At 43.4% G+C, this 24,785-nt stretch overlaps 1 gene segment (V, D, J or C); it reads right to left on the bottom strand.

Annotated features, from left to right (window-relative positions):
- Positions 1-1,424: 1,424 nt before the first annotated feature.
- Positions 1,425-24,785, bottom strand: LOC140640589 (immunoglobulin heavy variable 3-11-like). The segment is given in 2 exon segments: positions 1,425-2,008; positions 24,617-24,785. Coding segments are annotated over 2 exon segments (450 nt in total).

Below are 24,785 nucleotides of genomic sequence, written 5' to 3' on the forward strand. Positions count from 1 at the left end.
CAGACAGGAAAATCTGACCTTTTAGATGTCTGCTTCCATGGGGATGTGCCTGGGTTAAAGCTCCTTAGGTGGTACAGAGGCAGGAATCTCAGGATACTAATGTGTCTAAAGAACCCAAGGATTGTAGGTGGAATGTGTGGCACCAACATGATGCAGAGCTACTAAGCACAGGAGCATGGAAGGCAGCTGAGGACAGTGAGTCTGGATGTGGGTTTCCTGCTATTTTGTCATAACCTCACTGTTTCACTGGGACCAGGTTGTAAAGGACAAAAAAGAGATGCGACACTGTTTTAATGTGTCTGGGTGGTGTCATTACACTCCCAGACTGTGTGGATTAAACTACAGACACTCATTATCACAGTTCTGGAGTCTGGGAAGTCTAAGGTCCAGATGCAGGCATATGTGGTGCCTGGAAGCACCCACGCCCTAGCCTGTCCTTTCCTGTCATCTCGCATGGGGCCTGGGTCAGGGAGATTTCCCAGTTCTGATGTATAAGGAACCTGATCACATCAAGGGCTGCACCTCCTGAACTAAGTGCTCCTCTAAGGCTACACCTCCTCCTCCCATCACAAGAGCGTTAGGTTCCAACATGGGGATGGCAGAGGTCACATACAGTGAGCTGATATCCGCACCTGAAGATTCCATGAGTTATTCCTTGCAGGTGGAAGGTCCTCCTCCACTCTTGTTCTCTCCAGTTTTCATAATAGTTTAGTTGAATTTGTCATCACACAATATCTTTGAGTGGTACCTGCTAACTTCTGTGATCACCAGTCCTCCCTCTTCTCCTCCTGCCCCACTCATGAGAAATCCCGCAGGAACCATTGAATTTCCTCCTGTGATGCAGGTGGGACACTGACTCCACACAAGCCCCTCCTGGAGCAGGACCTCGTCCCCACCACTGACCCAAAACACACACCCTGAGCCAGTGTCCTTCCCAAATCCAAGCACTTATGACTTGCTGAGAGGCCTGACCTGCTCTCAACAGACCTGATGACGAAGGTGATAAAGGTTTGTACTCTCCTGTCTGTGTCTGTGTGTGTGGGGGGCCCTTCACTACACATCCTCACAACTCACTTCTTGGGGTCTCTTGTTTTCCCAGGTTGAAGCTAATATTGTTTTTGTCAGTGTGATTCAAGACTGAGGTCACAACTGCAGTCCGTCTTCTCTCCTTTGGATTTTTGACCCCCTTGTAGTGTCATGACCAGCATGTAGTTTATGCGGTTTCTAAAAACCTTGCACACTGAGCTGAGTGGTTATTTCATGTACCATGTATGCAGCTTAGATTCTTAAAAAGGAGAAGTTGTAGTACATGGAGAAATGGGTAATAAACTGATATTTAGGGAAAGTTTAAGCAAATATGTCCTTGTGCATATAAGAAGAGTTGTTGACTAAATCCAACAAAGTTTCCAAATCAGAAACTGCCATTTGTGAACATTACTATATTTCTCTTTCTATGACAACAAAGATTGTAAGTTAGAGACTGAATAGGTAAAAATATCCTGTACCTAGAGAGGCTCTCTCAGGGAAACTACACCTTGGAGAGGAAGCCCAGGCCCTGACAGTAAACCTGCCCAGAACCTCCATCTGCACCTACTCCTAGGCCTTCAAGACAGAAGTGGTGAGGAGTGTGCACCCCCTGGTGGTCCCGATCCCCTTCTACAGGGAGGTTTGTGTTTGGGCTCACAATGAGGTGCCCTCACTGTGTCTGCACAGTAATACACGGCCGTGTCCTCGGCTCTGAGGCTGTTCATCTGCAGATAGAGCGTGTTCTTGGCGTTGTCTCTGGAGATGGTGAATCGGCCCTTCACAGCGTCTGCGTAGCTTGTGCTACTTCCATCATTGCTAATGTATGCGACCCACTGAAGCCCCTTTCCTGGAGCCTGGCGGATCCAGCTCATGTCGGAGCTACTGAAGGTGAATCCAGAGGCTACACAGGAGAGTCTCAGGGACCCCCCAGGCTTCACCAGGTCTCCCCCAGACTCCACCAGCTGCACCTCACTCTGGACACCTGCAGACACAAGACATCCTGGTAAGGAAACGATCCTACATCCCCTGTTTCTCTCACTCACCTCCACTCACAAACTCAAGGTCTCTTGTTCTCCATTAATTACCTTTTAAAATAGCGACAAGGAAAACCAGGCCAAGCACAGACTCCATGATGACCTCTGAGTTCTGTCCTATCCTTGAATGGCCTCACCTGGGGATCTTGGGGCTGTGGCTCCACTCCCAGTTGCAGGGTCGGGGTTGGGCTGGTTTAATCAGCAAAGAGAAGACTCTATTTGCATGTCCTTTGACTATATAACCAACTCTAGACTTACATTAGAGTCTTTAAAAGTCAGCACATGTGTTGCACCACAATTCTATAGCAATTTGTGTAGATGGCATTATGACTATATGAAGATTTAATGTATAAACAGAGTTATCTTTGCATTTGGGGTGCATATTCAAAAGGGTTTCACCAATATAGGTCATTTTCCATAGAATATTTTATCCCCTTAGTAAATTTTAATACAAAAATTTATTTTTTATACCAGCATAAAGCAGATTACTTTGTTAATTTTGTATAGGTAATTTGTTGTTATTTTGGATAAACTATTTGCTGATTTTATATCCTGATTTTCCTGAGCTCATCAGTTATTTCTTCCAGTTTTTTTTAATAATAAATTTATTTTTTATTGGTGTTCAATTTGCCAACATACAGAATAACATCCTGTGTTCATCCCGTCAAGTGTACACCTCAGTGCCCATCAGCCATTCACCCCCACCCCCGCCCTCATCCACTTCCAGCACCCCTAGTTCATTTCCCAGAGTTAGGAATCTTCATGTTCTAACTTTCTGATATTTCCTACACATTTCTTCTCTCTTCCCTCCTATTCCCTTTCACTATTATTTATATTCCCCAAATGAATGAGACCATATGATGTATGTCCTTCTCTGATTGACTTATTTCACTCAGCATAATACCCTCTAGTGCCATCCACATTGAAGCAATTGGGGGCTATTTGTCATTTCTAATGGCTGAGTAATATTCCATTGTATACATAAACCACATCTTTTTTATCCACTCATCTTTCAATGGACACCCAGGCTCCTTCCACAGTTTGGCTATTGTGGACATTGCTGCTAAAAACATTGGGGAGCAGGTATCCCGGCTTTTCATTGCATCTGTATCTTTGGAGTAAATCCCCAACAGTGCAATTGCTGGGTAGTAGGGCAGATCTATTTTGAACTCTTTGAGGAACCTCCACACAGTTTTCCAGAGTGGCTGCACCAGTTCACATTCCCACCAAGAGTATTAGAGGGTTCCCTTTTCTCCGCATCCTCTCCAACATTTGTTGTTTCCTGCCTTGTTAATGTTCCCCATTCTCACTGGTGTGAGGTTGTATCTCATTGTAGTTTTGATTTGTATTTCCCTGATGGCAAGTGATGCAGAGCATTTTCTCATGTACGGGTTGGCCATGTCTATGTCATCCTCTGTGAGATTTCTCTTCATGTCTTTTGCCCATTTCATGATTGGATTGTTTGTTTCTTTGCTGTTGAGTTTAAGAACTTCTTTATAGATCTTGAAACCTAGCCCTTTATCTGATATGTCATTTGCAAATATCTTCTCCCATTCTGTAGGTTGTCAGTTCTGTTGACTGCATCCTTTGCTGTGCAAAAGCTTCTTATCTTGATGAAGTCCCAATAGTTCATTTTTGCTTTTGTTTCTTTGGCCTTCGTGGATGTATATTGCAAGAAGTAACTGGGGCCGAGTTCAAACAGGGTGTTGCCTGTTTTCACCTCTAGGATTTTGATGGAATCTTGTCTCACAATTATTTTTTTATTTATGATAGTCACACACACACACACACAGAGGGGGGTGCAGAGACAAAGGCAGAAGGAGAAGCAGGCTCCATGCACTGGGAGCTCAACGTGGGATTCGATCCCGGGTCTCCAGAATCATGCCCTGGGCCAAAGGCTGGCGCTAAACTGCTGTGCCACCCAGGGATCCCTTGTCTCACATTTAGATCTTTCATCCATTTTGAGTTTATCTTTGTGTATGGTGAAAGAGAGTGGTCTAGTTTCATTCTTCTGCATGTGGATGTCCAATTTTCCCAGCACCAATTATTGAGGAGACTGTCTTGCTTCCAATGGATAGTCTTTCCTCCTATATTGAATATTAGCTGACCATAAAGTTGTGCGTCCACTTCTGGGTTCTCTATTCTGTTCCATTGATCTATGTGTCTGTTTTTGTGCCAGTAGCAGACTGTCTTGATGACAGTAGCTTTGTAGTACAATCTGAAATCTGGCATTGTGATGCCCCCAGGTATGGTTTTCTTTTTTAAAATTCCCCTGGCTATTTGGGGTCTTTTCTTTTTTTTTAATAATAAATTTAATTTTTATTGGTGTTCAGTTTACCAACATACAGAATAACACCCAGTGCTCATCCCGTCAAGTGCCCCCTTCAGTGCCCGTCACCCATTCACTCCCACCCCCCGCCCTCCTCCCCTTCCATCACCCCTAGTTCGTTTCCCAGAGTTAGGAGTCTTTATGTTCTTTCTCCCTTTCTGATATTTCTCACACATTTCTTCTCCCTTCCCTTATATTCCCTTTCACTATTATTTATATTCTCCAAATGAATGACAACATACACTGTTTGTCCTTCTCTGATTAACTTACTTCACTCAGCATAATACCCCCCAGTTCTCTTTATATTTGGAATTTGCAAGCTTAACTATTAAGTGTCAAGTTGTTGAACGGTTTTTATTGATTTTAGGGGGGATCTCTCTATTTCCTGGATCTGAATTCCTGTGTCCCTTTCCAGATTAGTAAAGTTTTCAGCTATGATTTTTTTAAATACATATTCTGGCCCTTTGTTCCTTTTGGCGCCATCGGGAACTCCGATTAAACGTAGGTTTTTCTTCCTCAGGCTTTAATTTATTTCCCTTAATCTATCCTCATGGTCTTTTAATTGTTTGTCTCTTTTTCCCTCAGTTTCCCTCTTTGCCATCCACTTGTCTTTTATGTCACTCACTCGTTCTTCCACCTTGTTAACCCTTGTTGTTAGGACTTCTAGTTCGGATTGCATGTCATTCAATTGATTTTTAATTTCTGCCTGATTAGATCTAAATTCTGCAGTCATGAAGTCTCTTGAGTTCTTCATGCTTTTTTCTAGAGCCACCAGTAGCTTTATAATAGTGTTCTGAATTGGCTTTCTGATATTGAATTTTAATCCAGATTTTGTAACTCTGTGGGAGGGAGGACTGTTTCTGATTCTTTCTTTTTAGGTGAGGTTTTCCTTCTAGTCATTTTTCTCAGTGTAGAGTGGCCAAAAAGAAGTTGCATTGGGAAAAGGAGAAAAAGAGAGGAGAGAAAGAAGGAAAGAAAAGAGAAAAATAAAAAAGAAAAAAGGAAGATAATAAGAAAAAAGAGAAGAAAAAGAAAGGGAAAAAAGGGTGGGGAAACAAATCAAAAAGCAATAAAAAAAGGAAAAAAAACATGTGGGAGTATCTTCTGATTCTATATACTTTAAGTCCCTTGACTTCCCCTGGAACTTGTCCGTCTAGCTGGTCTTCTGGGGGAGGGGCCTGTTGTGCTGATTTTCAGGTGTTAGCACTTGAGGGAGCTGCTCAGCCCCCTGCCTGGTGCAGGGCTCAGTGGGGATTGTCTACCCCTTGAGGCCCCAGGAGGAAAAACCGCAGTGGCGGGGCCAGCTCTGGAGCCCTGGATTCAGCTCCCTCAGTAACTACAGAGCTCTCCATCTGCAGAGGCCTGGATGCTCTGGGGGTGTGACCGCTGATCTGCTCAGCTCGAGTCAGGAGCATCCTTGCTGTCCTGGGCCCTCCTGGCCTCTGCCTGTCACTGGGGGGAAGCCAGATCCTGGGCTGTGTCCCCGGCGCCCTGTGCTCCCGGGCTTGCGCTGTTGGATTCGTGCTCCAGCCGGGAAACCCCCCTCTGTGGAGCCGCTGCCAGAGCCCCTCCGAGCTGCTCCCAGGTCCAGCCGTGTGCGCTGCAGCTTTTAGGGAGCTCGGTGCACTCTCCCGGGACGCAGGTGTCTGTTAGCGTCCCAGGGAGCCCGAGGGCATCCCCGCTCTCCTGGGGTCCTGCTCTATCTTCCTGCAAGTGCCTTTCCACCCGGGAAGATTTGTGTAGCTCCTGCTTCTCTGGGAGGGAGCTTTCCTGTCCTGGGGACACTGGCCCCGGCCTTAGCCCGGCTTCTCGTGGGGCCCTCCCCCTTGGATGCCTTTTGTTTCTTTAAATCTTTTTTCCCCTGGCTTCTTACCTTGATAGAAGTGTGAACTCTTCTCACTGTAGCATTCTAGCTGTTCTCTCTTTAAATCTCAGGCCGAATTTGTAGACTTTCAGGATGATTTGAAGCTTATCTAGGTAATTTGGTGGGGACAGGTGATTTGGGGACACGACTCTTCTGCCATCTTGCCCCTCCTCCCATTTAATTGATTTTCAATTTCGATCTGATTAGTTTTAAATTCTGCAGTCATGAAGTCTGTTGAATCCTTTACAGTATTTTCTAGAGCCACCAGTAGCTTTCTAATTGTGCTTCTGAATTGGCTTTCTGACATTGAATTGTAATCCAAATTTTGTAACTCTGTGGGAGAGAGTATTGTTTCTGTTTCTTTTGTGGTGAGTTTTTCCTTCTAGTCATTTGCTCAGTGCAGAAACAAGTTGTACTTTTTTTTTTTTATATCTGAAGGTATTTTTTTTATTGGTGTTCAATTTACTAACATACAGAATAACCCCCAGTGCCCGTCACCCATTCACTCCCACCCCCCGCCCTCCTCCCCTTCCAACACCCCTAGTTCGTTTCCCAGAGTTAGCAGTCTTTACGTTCTGTCTCCCTTTCTGATATTTCCCACACATTTCTTCCCCCTTCCCTTATATTCCCTTTCACTATTATTTATATTCCCCAAATGAATGAGAACATATAATGTTTGTCCTTCTCCGACTGGCTTACTTCACTCAGCATAATACCCTCCAGTTCCATCCACGTTGAAGCAAATGGTGGGTATTTGTCATTTCTAATAGCTGAGTAATATTCCATTGTATACATAAACCACATCTTCTTTATCCATTCATCTTTCGTTGGACACCGAGGCTCCTTCCACAGTTTGGCTATCGTGGCCATTGATGCTATAAACATCGGGGTGCAGGTGTCCCGGCGTTTCACTGCATCTGTATCTTTGGGGTAAATCCCCAGCAGTGCAATTGCTGGGTCGTAGGGCAGGTCTATTTTTAACTCTTTGAGGAACCTCCACACAGTTTTCCAGAGTGGCTGCACCAGTTCACATTCCCACCAACAGTGTATGAGGGTTCCCTTTTCTCCACATCCTCTCCAACATTTGTACTTGATAGTAGCGTGAACTCTTCCCAGTGTAGCATTCCAGCTGTTCTCTCTTTAATTTTTTTTATTTATTTATGATAGTCACACAGAGAGAGAGAGAGAGAGAGAGAGAGAGAGGCAGAGACATAGGCAGAGGGAGAAGCAGGCTCCATGCACCGGGAGCCCAACGTGGGATTCGATTCCGGGTCTCCAGGATCGCGCCCTGGGCCAAAGGCAGGCGCCAAACCACTGCGCCACCCAGGGATCCCTGTTCTCTCTTTAAATATCAGGTTATTTTGTAGGTTTTCAGGATGATTTGAAAGTTATCTGGGTAATTTGGTGGGGACAGGTGAGTTGGGGACCCTAATTTCTGCCATCTTGTCCCACCTCCAAGTGCATGATATCTGAATGCCTAAGCCCTAAATTGGGGCATGCACAGTGCCTCTCTATCACCAAATGGAAGAAGTGATGGGTTCTGAAGCGATCCTCAGGACACAGAATGTCACTTCTAAGTACTTCCAAATATTCATGGACTCCAGTCCTGCTCCACTACCTTCTCTCTCCACCCTGCCCATATTCTCATGGTGAGATTCCTACAATTATTTGAAAGAAAAAGCATAAGCCTCCTTCACAGATTGTTCTGCAGATAATCAAGCACTACTTTATGTTGGAGCTCAGTAGAGTATCATGGTATCCATATCCCTGAAGCAGCTGGCTTTATAGATGAGTGTAATATCCTTGCGAAGAAAGAATTACAGCACTAACTAGGTAGCAATAATGGTAAAGAGGAGACCAAGGAGAGACCTTTCAGGATTAAGGTGTTGGTCATTCGGCCAAGTAATGAGCTCTGCGGAGCTGAAGGGTTGCTGAAATCAAAGAGTATATGTAGTTGGTAGACGAAGAAGGAAGGTTAATTAACAGTTTTTATTCTTTTCTGTTACAGAAATGAGGATTGTAGCTGTCATACATATTCTCTCCTTCTATTACTTCAGACCATATTTGCTGTCAAACAAATGTGAAAAGAAGGATTTAACATGGCAGACATGTAGGGGCGATGAGCTTGTCTCCTCCCTGCACACATCTGGGTTTTTATCAAATCATTCTGAGCTCCTACAAAATCAATTGTAAGACTGAGAGAAGAAAACCTGCTTGTCTGCAAGTAGAGAATCGTCCACCTTTTGGAATGTAGGATGTGTGGGGTGTTTTGTTGGGAAGGTATACCTATGGGGATGGGGTTGTGAAGAGACTTTCTCAAGCTATCACAAAGTATTATAAGCAGCAGAGGGCGGCAGGGCAAGATGACGCAGCAGTAGGGTCCCCAAGTCACCTGTCCCCATCAACTTACCTAAATAACTTTCAAATCATCTTGAAAACCTATGAATTCTACCTGAGATTTAAAGTTAGAATACCTGGCACACTACAGAGAGAAGAGTTTGTGCTGCTAACAAGGTAGGAAGGTGGAAAAAAATAAAAGAATCAAGTGGGGGAAGGACCCCTATGAGGATCCTGGATAAGGCCAGGTGATGAAATCCTCCAGGACAGGAAACCCCAGGCCAGGAGAACCAGGAACTTTAAAAATCTGCACTGGATTCTTCCCAGACAGAAAAGCGCTAAGCAGAGAAATTGAGAAGAACTGCAGGAGAGTCAGTGTAGCCTCCAGTCTCCTGGAGTCACTAACAGAGGCAGTGCACCCTGGAGAGAGTGCGCCACAACTGTGGGGCCAAGATCCACATAGGACTGGAGTGCAGACCAAGTGGGGTCTCTGGACAAGCTCAGGCGGGGACTCTGGTTGGAGGGGTCTGCACCTGGCTGCCTTTGGGAGCCACAACCTGGGTGCTGGATTCCAGCAGTATAGGCACCTGATCCCAGGGGGCTGAGGACCACAGCCCTGGATCCTGCACTTTCCCTAGGACTCGCAGAGGCAGGGAGGGCACAGGACAACAAGGACTCTCCTGCACCAGGCGCCCCCAAACTGTGCAGATCAGTGCCTCCTCAGCCCCAGGATCATCCAGGCCAGTGTGAACTAGGAGACTGCGGTACTTACTGCAGGAGCTGACTCCAGAGCTAGAGAGCTGACTGCCACTAGTGTTGTTTTCCTCCTTTTGTCACCTGTCCCTGGGACAGACCAGGGCCACCATAGAACAGGGGACTCACAGGATAAACAGCTTTCACTGAGCCCTGCACCTGGCAGGGGGTGCAGCAGATAACTCAGTTGCGCACACTTGGGACATAGCACAACAGGTCCGTCCCCTGGAAGACCAGCTGGAAGGACAGCGGAAGAGCAAATTCTTATAGGCAGCACTGGAAAGCTCCAAGGAAGTCGAACGTTTGCAGTATAGAGAAACAGAGGATACCCCTCCTTTTTTTCTCTTCTTTTTCCCAGTAAAACTTGTTGTAATATCAGAGTGAACATTTCCAATTTTTTCTTTTTCCACCTTAACTGCAATATTTTACCACCCCTTCATTTTTAAGATTCTTCCTTTTTGACTTTATATTTCTACAATTACAGGTCCGAGATATATTTTCCAATGCTAGATTCCCTTAAGCATACTTGACTTAATTTTGGGAGATATACAAGATATGTTTGTATGTGTGTGTGTGTGTGTGTGTGTGTGTGTGAGTGTGTGTGTGTTTTACCTGCCTCATTTTGTTTTAAAATGGCCGAAGATAATGCCTTCTAAAACAGGACCAATATGCACCCAGAACCAAGTGGAATACCATGCTGGGGCATTTTGTGACATTCCTCATTTCCATTCTACCCCCATCTTTTATCTTATTTATGTTTTGGTGGCCAGTGTTGGGGCCTTCTACAAGTATTTCTGGTTTACATAAATTTGGTACTGAGCATCTACTAATATACAGAAATTAATATACACAGAAACAAGGGGATCATCCTATAGAACCCCTCAGATTGACTACATTCTCCCTCCACTACAACTTCTTCACCACCACCATCTCACAGTCCTCCTCCCCCTTTTTATTATTCTCCTTTTTTTTTTCTTTTTTTCTACTCTTCTTTAGGATTCCTGGCCTTTTATTTTTTACCACTTTGTTTTAAAATTTGTTTTTCACTTTAGTGGTCCTTTTGTTTAATTTCATTCTGAACTTTCTTTTCAATTTCTGGTCCATGACCTCGTCAGAATAATCTAGGGTGAAATTTACTTAGGTCGTGGTTGATATACTTGACTCACCCCACTCATAAAGCCACTCTGCACTAAGGAAAATGACTAAAAGGAAGAACTCACTACAAAAGAAAGAAGCAGAAACATTACTCTCTGCCACAGAGTTACAGAATTTGGATTACAATGCAATGTCAGAAATCCAACTCAGAAGCACAATTCGAAAGCTACTGGTGGCTCTAGAAAAAAGCATAAAGGATTGAAGAGACTTCATGACTGCATAATTTAGAACTAATCAGGCCGAAATTAAAAATCAATTAAATGACATACAATCCGAACTGGAGGTCCTAACAATGAGGATTACTGAGTTAGAAGAACAAGTGAGTGACATAGAAGACAAGTTAATGGCAAGGAAGGTAGCTGAGGAAAAAAGAGAAAAACAATTAAGAGACCATGAGGAAAGGTTAAGGGAAGTAAATGACGGCCTCAAAAAGAAAAATCTATGTTTAATTGGGGTTCCAGAGGGTGCTGAGCGGGAGAGAGGACGAGAAAGCATATTTGAACAAATCATGGCTGAAAAATTCCCTAATTTGGGGAGGGAAACAATCATTCATATCCAGGAGATATAGAGGTCGCCCCTAAAATCAATAAAAACCGTTCAACACCTCAACATTTAATAGTGAAACTTGGAAGTTGCAAAGATAAAGAGAAAATCCTTAAAGCAACAAGAGATGAGAGATCCGTAACTTATATGGGGAGAAATATTAGATTAGCAGCAGTCCTCTCTACAGAGAGCTGGCAGTCCAGAAAGGGCTGGCAGGATATATTCAGGGTCCTAAATGAGAAGAACATGCAGCCAAGAATACTTTATCCAGCAAGGCTCTCATTCAGAATAGAAGGAGAGATAAAGAGTTTCTAAGATAGGCAGAAACTGGGATCCCTGGGTGGCGCAGCGGTTTGGCGCCTGCCTTTGGCCCAGGGCGCGATCCTGGAGACCCGGGATCGAATCCCACGTCGGGCTCCCGGTGCATGGAGCCTGCTTCTCCCTCTGCCTGTGTCTCTGCCTCTCTCTCTCTCTGTGACTATCATAAATAAATAAAAATTAAAAAAAATATTTAAGATAGGCAGAAACTGAAAGAATATGCGACCACCAAACCAGCTCTGCAAGAAATGTTAAGGGGGACTCTGTAAAAGAAAGAGGAAGTCCAAGGAAACAATCCACAAAACAGGGACTGAATAGATAATATGTTGACCCTAAATTCATATCTTTCCATAGTAACTGTGAATGTGAATGAGCTTAATGATCCCATCGGAAAGTGGGGGGTTTCAGACTGGATAAAAAAAAGCAAGACCCATCTATTTGCTGTATATAAAAGACTCATTTTAGACAGAAGGACACCTACGGCCTGAAAATAAAAGATTGGAGAACCATTTACCATTCAAATGGTCCTCAAAAGAAAGCAGGGGTAGCCATTCTCATATCAGATAAATTAAAGTTTATCCCACAGACTGTAGTAAGAGACGACGAGGGACACTATATCATACTTAAAGGATCTATCTAACAGGAGGATCTAACAATCATGAATATTTATGTCCCTTATGTGGGAGCCTGCAAGTTTATCAATTAATAACCAAAGTTATGACGTAATTATAATACACATATACTGGGAAACTTCAACACAGTGCTTTCTGTAATTGAGAGATATTCTAAGCACAACATCTCTAAAGAACAAGAGCTTTAAATGATACACTCAACCAGATGGATTTCACAGATATTTTCAGAACTTTATATCCAAATGCAACTGAATACACATTCTTCTCGAGTGCACATGGAACTTCTTCCAGAATAGACCACATAATGGCTCATAAATCAGGTCTTAAGTGATACCAAAAGATTGGGATTGTCCCCTGCATATTTTCAGAACACAATGCTTTAGAACTTCAACTCAAGCACAAGAAGAAATTTGGAAGAAACTCAAACATATGAAGATTAAAGAGCATCCTGCTAAAAGATGAAAGGGTCAAAAAGGAAATTAGAGAAGAATTAAAAAGATTCATGGAAACTAATGAGAAAGAAGATACAACATTTCAAAATCTTTGGGATATAGCTTCTAGCTCCCTTGATTTTTCTACTGTTCTGGATTCCTTTTCTTTGATTTCTGCTCTAAAACTTATTATTTCTGTCTCCTGTTTGGTTTAGGTTTTATTTGCTGATCTTTCTCCAGTTCTTCTTTTTAAAAAGTACTTATTTACTTATTCATGAGAGACACAGAGAGAGGGGGCCTGATGTGTAACTTGATCCTTGGACTCCAGAATCATATACCCAGGGCTGAAGGCAGGTGGTTGACCACTGATCCCCCCAGGAGTCCCTTTCTCCAATTCTTTTAGGTTTAAGGTTAGCTTGTGTATTTGAGATGTTTTTCTAATTTTTTTAAAAGATTCTTTTTATTTATTCATGAGAGAGAGAGACAAAGAGAGAGAGAGACAGAGACAGAGACAGAGAGAGAGGCAGATGGAGAAGCAGGCCCCATTCATGGAGCATGACATGAGACTTGATCCCACGTCTCCAGGATCAGGCCCTGGGCAAAAGGCATCATAAACTGCTGAGCCACCAGAGCTGTCCCAATTTTTGGTTTCAAATCTAATTTATCTGATATGAAGATATTTACCCCAGCTCTCTATTTATGTCCATTTGCATGATAAATCTTTATCCACCCCCTCATTTTGAATCTGAATGTGTCTTTGGGTCTAAGATGAGTCTCCTGTAGACCCAAATGAATGGGTATTACTTTTTATCCCACCTGATATCCTATGACTTTTGACTGGATCATTTATCCAATCCATGCTCAGAGTAACTATTGAAGAGTATGAATTTACTGCTATTGTATTACCTTTAAAATCCCCGTTCCAAAAAATATGAAATAAAATACAATCCCCGTTCCAGCAGAATTTTTGTGTACCTTTGGGATCCCTCTTAGCTTACTGAATCCCTCTTCATATTTATTGGAAGGTGGGCTTGGTGGTCACAGAATCTTTTAATGCCTTTCTGTTCTGAAAGCACTTTATCTCTCCTTCAATTAGGAATTACAGCCTAGTTAGACAAATGGATTCATTTGGATGCATTTCACATTTTCTCCCCTGAATTTATCATTCCAGCCTTTCTGACCTACCAGGTCTCTATGTTTAGTCCTGCTGTTTGTCTAATGTTTCTCTCTCTCTGTATGTGAGGAATCTTTTCTTGAGCTGCTTCTATGATTTTCTCATTTCTGAAAATTGCATCTTCCCTATTATAAGTAGTTGTGTTGACCTATTTTATTGATTTTTGGAGGGCTCCTTTGTATTTTCCACATATGACCACCTGTTTCCTTCCACAGATTATGGATGTTTTCAGTTGTGATTTGTTCAAACATTCCTTCTGGTCCTCTGTCTCTCTTGGTCTGCTCAGAATACCCAATATATCAGCTGGTATTTTTTCAAACCATTGGTTACTTCTCCAAGTATCTGTTTGTGGCTCTCACTTGTTTTAATGCCTTTATCTCATCTTCCTTCCTTTCCATCACCTTCTCTTATGTCATTTACTGTCTATTCTTCCTCATTTACATTGGCTGTTACAGCATTCAGTTTAGACTGCATCTTAGAGCACATTGAATTTCAGCCTGATGAAATTTGATTCCTACACTAAGAAACTCTCATGTATTTTATGTTTTTTTCAAGCACGAATAGTAATTCATAATTATAATTGTGTACTTCATCTCTTATATTTTATTTATAACTGTATATAATAGATCTGTGATAGAGAAGACTTTCTCTGGTTCTTGCATATGGTGTGGATTCCTCTTTCTAATCATTTTGTCCAGTGCTTAATGGCTATATGAGTGAGCAGATTGAAAAATATCTACAACAACCCAAACAAAATACAAAGTATTCTTCCAGCTTGTCTCCTGTGGGAGGGCCATGCTACACAGGCTCTCAGGTGCCTGTGCTTGGGTGGAATTGCCCCACCCAATGTCAGGGGGTGTGGTTCAGTGTCAGGCATTTGCTGTGTGAAGCTTTTGTTCCTTGAAGGATTTCCTTGCCTCCTTAGAGGAAGAAAATAAAAATGATTGTGCTCCAATCTCCAGCCCTGCAGATAAGGCATCGCAGTGTGTGCCAAACTCTATAGGCTCCTATCGGGCCTGCCCACTCAGGTCCTCCTAGGTTCATATGGAATGAGGTTCATTTGTGAACAATGTAGAGCCCTGGCAAGGAGACATTTCACCTGGTCATTCATGCATCTGCTCCCCACATCCTGGAGGAAGCATAGGTTGGCCTCTTTTCCCTCTGTTGTAGGGCCCTGGCATGGAGAGTACTCATCCAGTCTAGTGTACCAATTCTCTGCCTCTCCCAGAGGAAGGTGGAGGGTTGTTGCATTCCCAACTTCTGCAGGGATCTAACATGGAGAGCTGTCATCCAATCAGGCCTTGGTTCACTGTTTAGTTCAAACAAGCTGAACCTCCTCCTGGGGTTGTTACATAAACTCATTTCCCTGTCCCAATGTGTGGAAGCTCTTGTGGTTCAGACAGCCTGATCTTTCTGTGCCTCCAGAAAGATTCAACCCCACTGTCCCATCTGTGATATTGCCTGCTTCTTCTGTAGGCAGAATATCAAGAACACTTAAGAACAGCTTTCAGGGAGGGACTGCACTCACAGAAGCATGTTTCTAAAGATCCAGGTTTTGAGGTCCAGACTGTATGACTTTCCTGTAATGTGCTTACGAAGGCTCTTGTGTCACCATTTGTCTCTCCACATATCCCCTCCATTTATCTCTGTATATTCCTACTGTGGAAAAGCGGTCACATTTTATTTGTAGAGATCCATTCATTTATTCCTGACATCTGTGGTTGAATTCATAGATGTTCCACGTGGTTTGACAGTTATCTAGCTAAATTAATGGGGTGAAATGAAGTGATGACCCCTACTGTGCTGCCACCTTGCCTGTCTCACTGTTCTCTGTTTCATCAGAAATGGAATGGAGGTGTGATCCTGTTACCTCTATCCCAGCGGAATTTAAAGACTGTGAGACCCACCCTCGGAGGACCAGCCCAGGTTCACACGACAGGAGTCCCTCATGTTGATATATGGAGACTCTTTCATGTGCCTGAGATAAACTAGCTCAGACACAGGCAGGGTGAACATGGGGTTCTGATGGAAACTGCAGACAGAAGGGTTGATGGCTCTCATGTGAGGGCTCTCTGAACAGTGGGGGTTATGAGTATTCTACCCCAGGCTAAAGAGAGGGGATCATTTTCAACCCCCCCTTCAGTGCATCAGGGAGCAGAAGAGGGCCATCCATTGGAGCCCAGAGCTGCTCACTCTGAGCCCTGCCCCCTACCTTGTAGAAGAGGATGCCCACTAAGGCAGGACTTCTGAGAGTGAGCACGGCAGCCCCTCCCCAGGGGATCAGCACCAGCAGTTCCAGGTCAGCAAGTCTGGTCATCAGAGAGTGTTGTGAGGTGTCAGTTATAGGGGAGTTAGTTCTTAGCTTCCTTTCTACTTTCATTCTTCATTATTTATTCCTATTTTATATTTATATTCCAATAAATCCTTCTTTATTTATCATTATTAATTTGTTCTAAATTTTCCTCCCTAATTTTCATAAATACTTTTAGTTTTTTATTTTTATTTTATTTTTCAATTTATTTTGTAGTCCACATTCTTTCAAGTGGAAGACTAAAGAGAACCAAGGATCTTCCTTTTTTAAGAATTTATCATAAAAAGGTAAATGATGAAATAAATCAATCCCAGCAGATTATACAGGATGAAAATGTCTCAAACCAGGATTTTAGATTTACATATCTGTAAGATATGTATATAAACAGGATTTAAAGCAATGATTGAATAATACTAGAAGAACTTGGAAATTGGATAGAAGATAATAGATAGATATTTGCGTAATGCAGAGATAAATGAATAAACTCAAATCAGGCTAAGTTAAAATTTCTATAACCAAGACACTATCCCACGTGGATGCCATACAATGGAAGTAGGATGAAGCAGAGCAATGATGTAGTATAGATAGTATGAAATTATAGAAAATACCAACTGAAAACAAGAGAAAACAAAGGTAAAGACAACAAAAGTAGACGTAGGGAACTCAGTGACTTATGAAATCATAACAACATTTGTACTAATGGAGTCCCAGTAGATGATAAGAGAGTAAACAGAAGCAGAAGCTATTCAGTGAGCTGATATCAGCACCTGAAGGATCAATGAGTTATTCCCTGCAGGAGGAAGGTCCTCCAATCCAGCTCCTCACCCTGAGGATCCCCATGGATCCATTAGAATCTTTTGTTATCTGAGTATACGCAGTGCACACATGACCTTCAGAACCAGCTGGTGACCTTGGGTAGAGGACTGTTTCTACCTGAGACTCTTAGTAAAACCTTGCTTTATTTCTACTATCATTTTAAATTTTCTGCTGCTTCCATGGATCATTCTCATTATCCATGATTCAGACCTTTTTCTACTTAGAATGGATATTTCTTGTTTTGTTCTTCCACTCTTCATACTTGTTTAGTCGAATTATTCCTTACACCATATCTTTGAATCTACGTGCTAAATTTTTGACATTCATGCATCCCTCATTTCCTGTTCTACAACCATGGGAAATAAAACAAGAACCCAAAGGTTCATCCTCCTTTTTTGCATGGCAGACACTAACTCCACACCAGACCCTCATGGAGAGGGACCCCGTTCCCACCACTGACTCACAACATACACCCTGATCCTGTGTCCTTGCCTGCCTCCATCCAAGCATCTATGGCTTGCTGAGAGGCCTGTCCTACTCTCAACTGATGATGGTGAGGGTGATAAAGGTTTAATACTCTCCCGTGTGTGTATGTGTGTCTTTGTGTGTGCATTTGTTATCTTCAGAATCCACATTCACACCATGTGCAGTTGGGGGTTCCTCTGCTTTCCCAGGTGGTCAATAACATTGATCCTGGGAGGATGGTTCAAGACAGTGACCCCTCCAGGGATTTTTACTTTCTTGCTTTAGACTGTTGATGACTCTGTTCCTTCAAGTCCAGCAGGCAGTTTATGCTGCTTCTACAAACCTGTATAAGGATCTCGGTGGTTCTGTCATACACAGTGCACATAGCTGTGAGGCTTATAAGGATAATTTGATGTACACAGAGATTTCTTTTTTTTTTAATTTTTTTTATTTATTTATTATAGTCACAGAGAGAGAGAGGAAGACAGAGACACAGGCAGAGGGAGAAGCAGGCTCCATGCACCGGGAGCCCGACGTGGGATTCGATCCCGGGTCTCCAGGATCGCGCCCTGGGCCAAAGGCAGGCGCCAAACCGCTGCGCCACCCAGGGATCCCAGATTTCTAATTACTCATATTTTTGGGACAGTTAGCAAATCTAATCAAATTTATCTTTTATGCATAGAAGGATTTTTTAACAAAAAAGTTACAAAATTAGTGACTAAATTCATAAACACAGAATTCTGTGCCAAGAGAGGTTTCCTAGAGGAAACTGCTCCATGGAAAGCAAGCTCAGAGCCTGACAGGAAACCTGCCTAGAACCTACATCTGCACCTGCTCCTGAGTCTTTGACTCAGAAGTGGTGAGAAGTGCGCACCCCCTGGTGGTCCTGATCCCCTTCTAAAGGGAGGTTTGTGTCTGGGCTCACACTGATGTCAACTCACTGTGTTCCTCATGCAGTAATACACGGCTGTGTCCTCGGCTCTCAGGCTGTTCATCTGCAGATACAGCATGTTCTTGGTGTTGTCTCTGGAGATGGTGAATCTGTCCCTCAAAGTGTCTGCGTAGTATGTACTACTTCCATCATAGCTAATATGTCCGACCCACTGCAGCCCCTTCTTTTGAGCCTGGCGGACCCAGCTCATGCCATAGCTACTGAAGGTGAATCCAGAGGCCTGACAGGAGAGACCCAGGGAACCCCCAGGATTCACCATGTGTCCTCCAAACTCCACCAGTTGCTCCTCACCCTGGACACCTGCAGACACAAGACATCCTGGTCAGAAAACTGTCCCCCATCATCTGTTTCTCTCACTCATCTCCACTCACATACTCAAGGTCCCTGGTTCTCCATGAATTACCTTTTAAAATAGTGACAAGGAAAACCCAGCTGAGCACAGATTCCATGGTGAGTTGTCTGTGCTCTGTCCTGATCCCTGAATGGGGTCACCTGGGGATTCTGACTGGAGTTTCTCTCCCAGCTGCAAGGTCAGGGCTGGGCAGGTTTAATCAGCGGAAGGAGGGCCATATTTGCATGTATTCTGAGTATACAGGAAATTTTTGAGGAAGCAACCTCAAGAGGCACTCAGATCTTATGTAGGATCCTGGAAGAGTTTTGAAGACAGGATATCTGTCAGTAAATTGTTTTTTCTCAATACCTGATTTGCTGTCTGAATACTTAGCATTGATCATCTTCCATATTTCCACATATGGACACAACCTAATGTATATACATAAACAATTAGCACCATTTACAGGTATGTAAGTATTCACTGCAGCACAGAGAGGTTGTGTGAGGATCTAAACGGACACAGCAGTTTGGAGTGAGCCCCAGTGTTTGGGCCTGTGATCCCCACCATAGCACCTGGATGCTCCCTGAGCCACTACCAAGACAGAATTGGACATAAGATTTGAAGGTTTCTTGAATTTCCAGAAGCCCCAACTGAGTGATGTGTGTAGACCAGATCGTTCTTTCACAGAAACACAGAGACAAGTAGAAGCCTTGACAGAGACTCAGAGAGCTGATAGAAATGCTGTGGTTTTCAACAAGCTAAGGGCTTTACACCTGATCTCTCTCTGTACATAAGAATAGAAATTCTACATAAAGATAACAGAGTGGAACGATTACTAAAGCAATTAATGTCAGAAGATATGACCACAGAAAGGATTCTATTTTTTAAGGACATTTCTTCATCTATGTCATGAAGGTCATTGTACTTCGACACTCACATTTTTAAAAAGATTTTATTTATTTATTCATGAGAGAGAGAGAGAGAGAGAGGCAGAGAGAGAGAGGCAGAGGGCGAAGCAGGCTCTATGCAGGGAGCCTGACATGGGACTCGAACTTGATCCCATGTCTTCAGGATGACACCGTGGGCTGAAGGTGGCACTAAACCGCTGAGCCACCCGGGCTGCCCTTGACACTCACATTTATTGCCATAACAATATCAGTTATTTTAATACTGGTGGGTTAACCTTGGCGAGTTTGGTTACTGGCACTATGATGGTGTCTTCAAAAAGTGGGGGACTTTTCTGTGTTTCCACAGATTTTACAAATGTTAACCTTGTCCCTGTCTGGACGATGTTTTCAGAGCATGGCACAGAAATCCCTGAAGAGGAGACTAGCTCTCAACGGTCATCTTGTTCTGGATCTTGAGATTCCTGGTTCCTGAGATCTCCTGGTGGTTGTGCGTGTCCCCTGGTGATCCCAGCAGAACTTGTTGGCTCCAAACACCCCTGCAGAGACAGAGTAGACATCTCACGCTTTTGTGTTTTTCCAACATGCAATCAGAGTCTCTTCCACATGATCACACAGATCCTCCTGGTGAAGGATGTCTCCTACTTATCCCCATCTTTCATCCCTCCTTCTGCTCCTTGGATACAGATCTCCAGCTATATTTATTGTAGTCAGAGGTGAGCTGGAATCTTGAATCAAGTCCCTGACATCTATCAGGTGTCCTCAAGCCTCTGAGGTCTTTCCCTCCAGATGATAAAAAGTCATTGTTTCTACTTAACATAACTATTTTCTAACACTGAGAAGAATTTGGAGGCTTAAATAAACTGCCAAGATGAGGAAGTGGGGCAAGAAGGCGGAGGAGTAGGGGTCCTCAACTCTCCTGGCCACACCAACTTACCTAGATAACTTACAAACCATCCTGAACACCTACAAATTTGACCTGAGATTTAAAGAGAGAACAACTGGAACATCATAGAGGGAAGGATTTTAGCTTCTAGCAAGGTAGGAAGGCGAAAAAAATGAAATAAAAAAGAATCAAGTGGGGGAGGGGCACTGCAAGGGCCTCCCTGGCTAAAGCTCAGTGGCAAAAGCTTCTGGGACAGGAAAGCCCAGCCCGGGAGAAGTGGGAACTTTTTTCTATATTTTTTATTGGAATTCAATTTGCCAACATACAGTATAACACCAAGTGCTCATCCCGTCAAGTGCCCACTTCAGTGCCCATCAACCAGTCACCCCAACCACCCGCCCACCTGCCTTTCCATTACCTTTGTTCAATTCCCAGAGTTAAGTCTCTCGTGTTTTGTCTTCCTCTCTGATTTTTCCCACACATTTTTCTTTTTTCCCTATAATCCCTTTCACTATTTCTTATATTCCCCATTTGAGTGAAACCATATGATTATAGTCCTTCTCCAATTGACTTGCTTCACTCAGCATAATACCCTCCAGTTCTATCCATGTCAAAGCAAATAGTAGATATTCATTGTTTCTGATGTCTCTAATTGTGATTCCTCTGCTATTCCCTAAATTAACTCACTTTGTCAGAAATAAAATAAAAAGGAAAAATGAAATGATAGAAAAATTTACCACAAAAAAATGAAAGCATGCCAATCTCATAGTCCAGGAATTTAATGCTTAGAGATTCAATTAAATACTCCAAAGTGGAATTTATTTTTTTGTTAAAGATTTTATTTATTTATTCATGAGTGACTCAGAGATAGAGAAGCAGAGACACAGGCAGAGGGAGAAGCAGGCTTCATGCAGGGAACCCGAAGCAAGACTCAACCCCAGGGCTCCAGGATCACACACTGTGTCAAAGGCAGATACGGTGAGCCATCTGAGCATACCTAAAGTGGAATTGAAACACCGATTTATTTATTTATTTTTTTTCTATTTGGATTTCCTCATTTGTTTTTTTTTAATTTATTTTTTATTGGTGTTCAATTTACTAACATACAGAATAACCCCCAGTGCCCGTCACCCATTCACTCCCACCCCCCCGCCCTCCTCCCCTTCTACCACCCCTAGTTCGTTTCCCAGAGTTAGCAGTCTTTACGTTCTGTCTCCCTTTCTGATATTTCCCACACATTTCTTCCCCCTTCCCTTATATTCCTTTTCACTATTATTTATATTCCCCAAATGAATGAGAACATATAATGTTTGTCCTTCTCCGATTGGCTTACTTCACTCAGCATAATACCCTCCAGTTCCATCCACGTTGAAGCAAATGGTGGGTATTTGTCATTTCTAATAGCTGAGTAATATTCCATTGTATACATAAACCACATCTTCTTTATCCATTCATCTTTCGTTGGACACTGAGGCTCCTTCCACAGTTTGGCTATCGTGGCCATTGCTGCTAGAAACATCGGGGTGCAGGTGTCCCGGCGTTTCATTGCATTTGTATCTTTGAAACACCGATTTAAAGAATACTAGGTGGGCTTGGAAAAAAGGAGAGAAGACAATATAAGTTCCAATTCTTCTAATTTTGCTATCTTTAAATTTTTTTTTAAAATTTTATAAATTTATTTTTTATTGGTGTTCAATTTGCCAACATACAGAATAACACCCAGTGCTCCCCCTCCGTGCCTGTCACCCATTCACCCCACCCCCTGTCCTCCTCCCCTTCCACCTCCCCTACTTCGTTTCCCAGAGTTGGGAGTCTTTATGTTCTGTCTCCCTTTTTGATATTTCTCACACATTTCTTCTCCCTTCCTTTATATTCCCTTTCACTATTATTTATATTCCCCAAGTGAATGAGACCATATAATGCTATCTTTAAATTTAAAGATAGGCTAGGTCTTTTTTTAAGATTTTATTTTTTATTCATGAAAGGTAGAGAGAGAAAGAGAGAGAAGCAGAGACACAGGCAGAGGAAGAAGCAGGCTCCACAAGGGAAGCCCGAAGCGGGACTCAATCCTAGGACTCTAGGACCACACCTCGGGCCAAAGGCAGGCGCTAAACCACTGAGCCACCCAGGGATCGCCAAAAGTTCCAATTCTTCTAGATGAACGAAGTAAAATCTAGTCAGACAATATTAAAAATGCTATAACCGATATTTAATCCCCAGTGAAGGTTATAAAAATGCGGTTGATGAAGCAGAAGAGAGAGCCAGTTTAGACAAGATAAATTATTGAAAATAATGACTGAAAAGAAGAGGAAACAAAGGTAAAGACAACAAAGGGAGCCATAAGGAACTCAATTAATTCCGATGTCACAGTAATATTCATATGATAGGAGTCTCATTAGATGAAGAGGCAGGAAAATAAAAGTTATTTGATTAATAGCTGAAAAGTTCCCTAATCTCAGGAAGAAGAAGACATCAACTCCAAGAAGCACAGGAACTCCCAATGATCCCATTATGAGGCTGCACCTCCTTACTCAAGTCTTCCCCTAAGGCCTCTCCTCCTCCTCCCATCACATGGGCATTAGGTTCCAACCTGGGGATGGTTGGAGCGCAGTGAGCTGACATCAGCCCCTGAAGGATCCATGAGTTATTCCCTGGAGGTAGAAGTTCCTCCAATCCAGCTCCTCACCCTGAGGAGCCTCATGGATCCAGTAGAAGCTCTGGTCTCTCTGTGCACATAGCACACATGTGACCTTCAGAACCAGCTGGTGACCTTGGGGGAGAGGACAGCTTCCACCTGAGACACTGGGTTATCCTTGATCCATTTGTATAATCACTTTATATTGTGTGAGGCTTTGAAGAAACATTCATCTCACTTTCTCCTAATTCAGACATTTTCATACTTAGAACAACCACTTCTCTCTAATATTCTACCAGTTGTCATACATGTTTAGTGGAATGATTCCTTACACCATATTTTGAATGTACCTGCTAGAAACTTGACATCCATTCCTCCCTATTGTCTTGCTCCACAAACATGGGTCATGGAACCAGAGCCTACAGGTTCTCCCTCCTTTGATGCAGGAGGGACACTGACTCCACACAAGCTTCTCCTGGAGCAGGACCCCATCCCCACCACTGACCTACAACACACTCCCTGAGTCAGTGTCCTTCCTTATTCCATCCAAGCATTTATGACTTGCTATGAAGCCTGCCCTGCTCTCAAGAGACATGGTAAATGTGATGATGATTTATACTCTTGTGTGTGTGTGCATGTGTGTGTCTCTGTGTGTGCATGTGTGTGTGTTCATGTGCGTGTGATCTCCGGATTCCACATCCTAACAACGACCTTGGGGAGTTTCCACTGCTTTTCCACGTTATCACTAGCATGAATGCTGGTAGGTTGGTTCATTACAGTGATGCCTCCAGAAGTTGTGTCTTGCTTTTTACTCCTGATCGCTCTATAGCTTCTTGTCCATTTGGTTCATGCTGCTTCTACCAACCTTGCACACTGAGCAGGGGGGTTCTCTAATGAACAGGGTAGAAAGGTGGAACTCCTTAAGGAGAAGATGAGATGCACTGAGATATGTGTCATTAAATGATGTGTAGGGGCAGTAGAGAAAAAGTATAAGCAAATTTGTCTTTAGTACATGTAAACAATAGTTTATATAAAAACAAATGTTATAAATTAGAAAGTTTATAAGAAGGCACTTAATCATGTGTCTAGAGAGACTCCCTAGATAACCTGCTCCATGAGGAGGAAGCCCCAGATCCTGACAGCCTCCATGAGGAGGAAGCCCCAGAAACCTGCCCAGAAACTCCATCTGCACCTGCTCCTGAGCCTTCAGAACAGAAGTGGTGAGGAGTGTGCACCCCCTGGTGGTCCTGATCCCCTTCTACAGGGAGGTTTGTGTCTGGGCTCACACTGAGGTCCCCTCATTGTGTCACTCGCACAGTAATACACGGCCGTGTCCTCGGCTCTGAGGCTGTTCATCTGCAGATAGAGCGTGTTCTTGGCGTTGTCTCTGGAGATGGTGAATCGGCCCTTTACAGCTTCTGCATAGTATGTGGTACTTCCACTCTCATAAATCCTTGCGACCCACTCCAGCCCTTTCCCTGGAGCCTGGCGGACCCAGTACATTTCGTAGTTACTGAAGGTGAATCCAGAGGCCACACAGGAGAGTCTCAGGGACCCCCCAGGCTTCACCAGGTCTCCCCCAGACTCCACCAGCTGCACCTCACCCTGGACACCTGCAGACACAAGACATCTTGGTCAGGAAACTGTCCCACATCCCCTGTTTCTCTCACTCAACTGCACTCACATACTCAAGGTCCCTTGTTCTCCTTGAATTACCTTTTACAATAGCGACAAGAAAAACCCAGCTGAGCACAGATGCCATGGTGAGTTGTCTGTGCTCTGTCCAGATCCCTGAATGGGGCCACCTGGGGATCCTGGGGCTGGGGTTGCACTCCCAGCTGCAGGGTCAGGCTGGGCTGGTTTAATCAGTGGAGGGAGGGCCCTA

Source organism: Canis lupus, chromosome 9, assembly GCF_048164855.1.
Source record: "Canis lupus baileyi chromosome 9, mCanLup2.hap1, whole genome shotgun sequence".
NCBI classification, from domain to species: domain Eukaryota; kingdom Metazoa; phylum Chordata; class Mammalia; order Carnivora; family Canidae; genus Canis; species Canis lupus.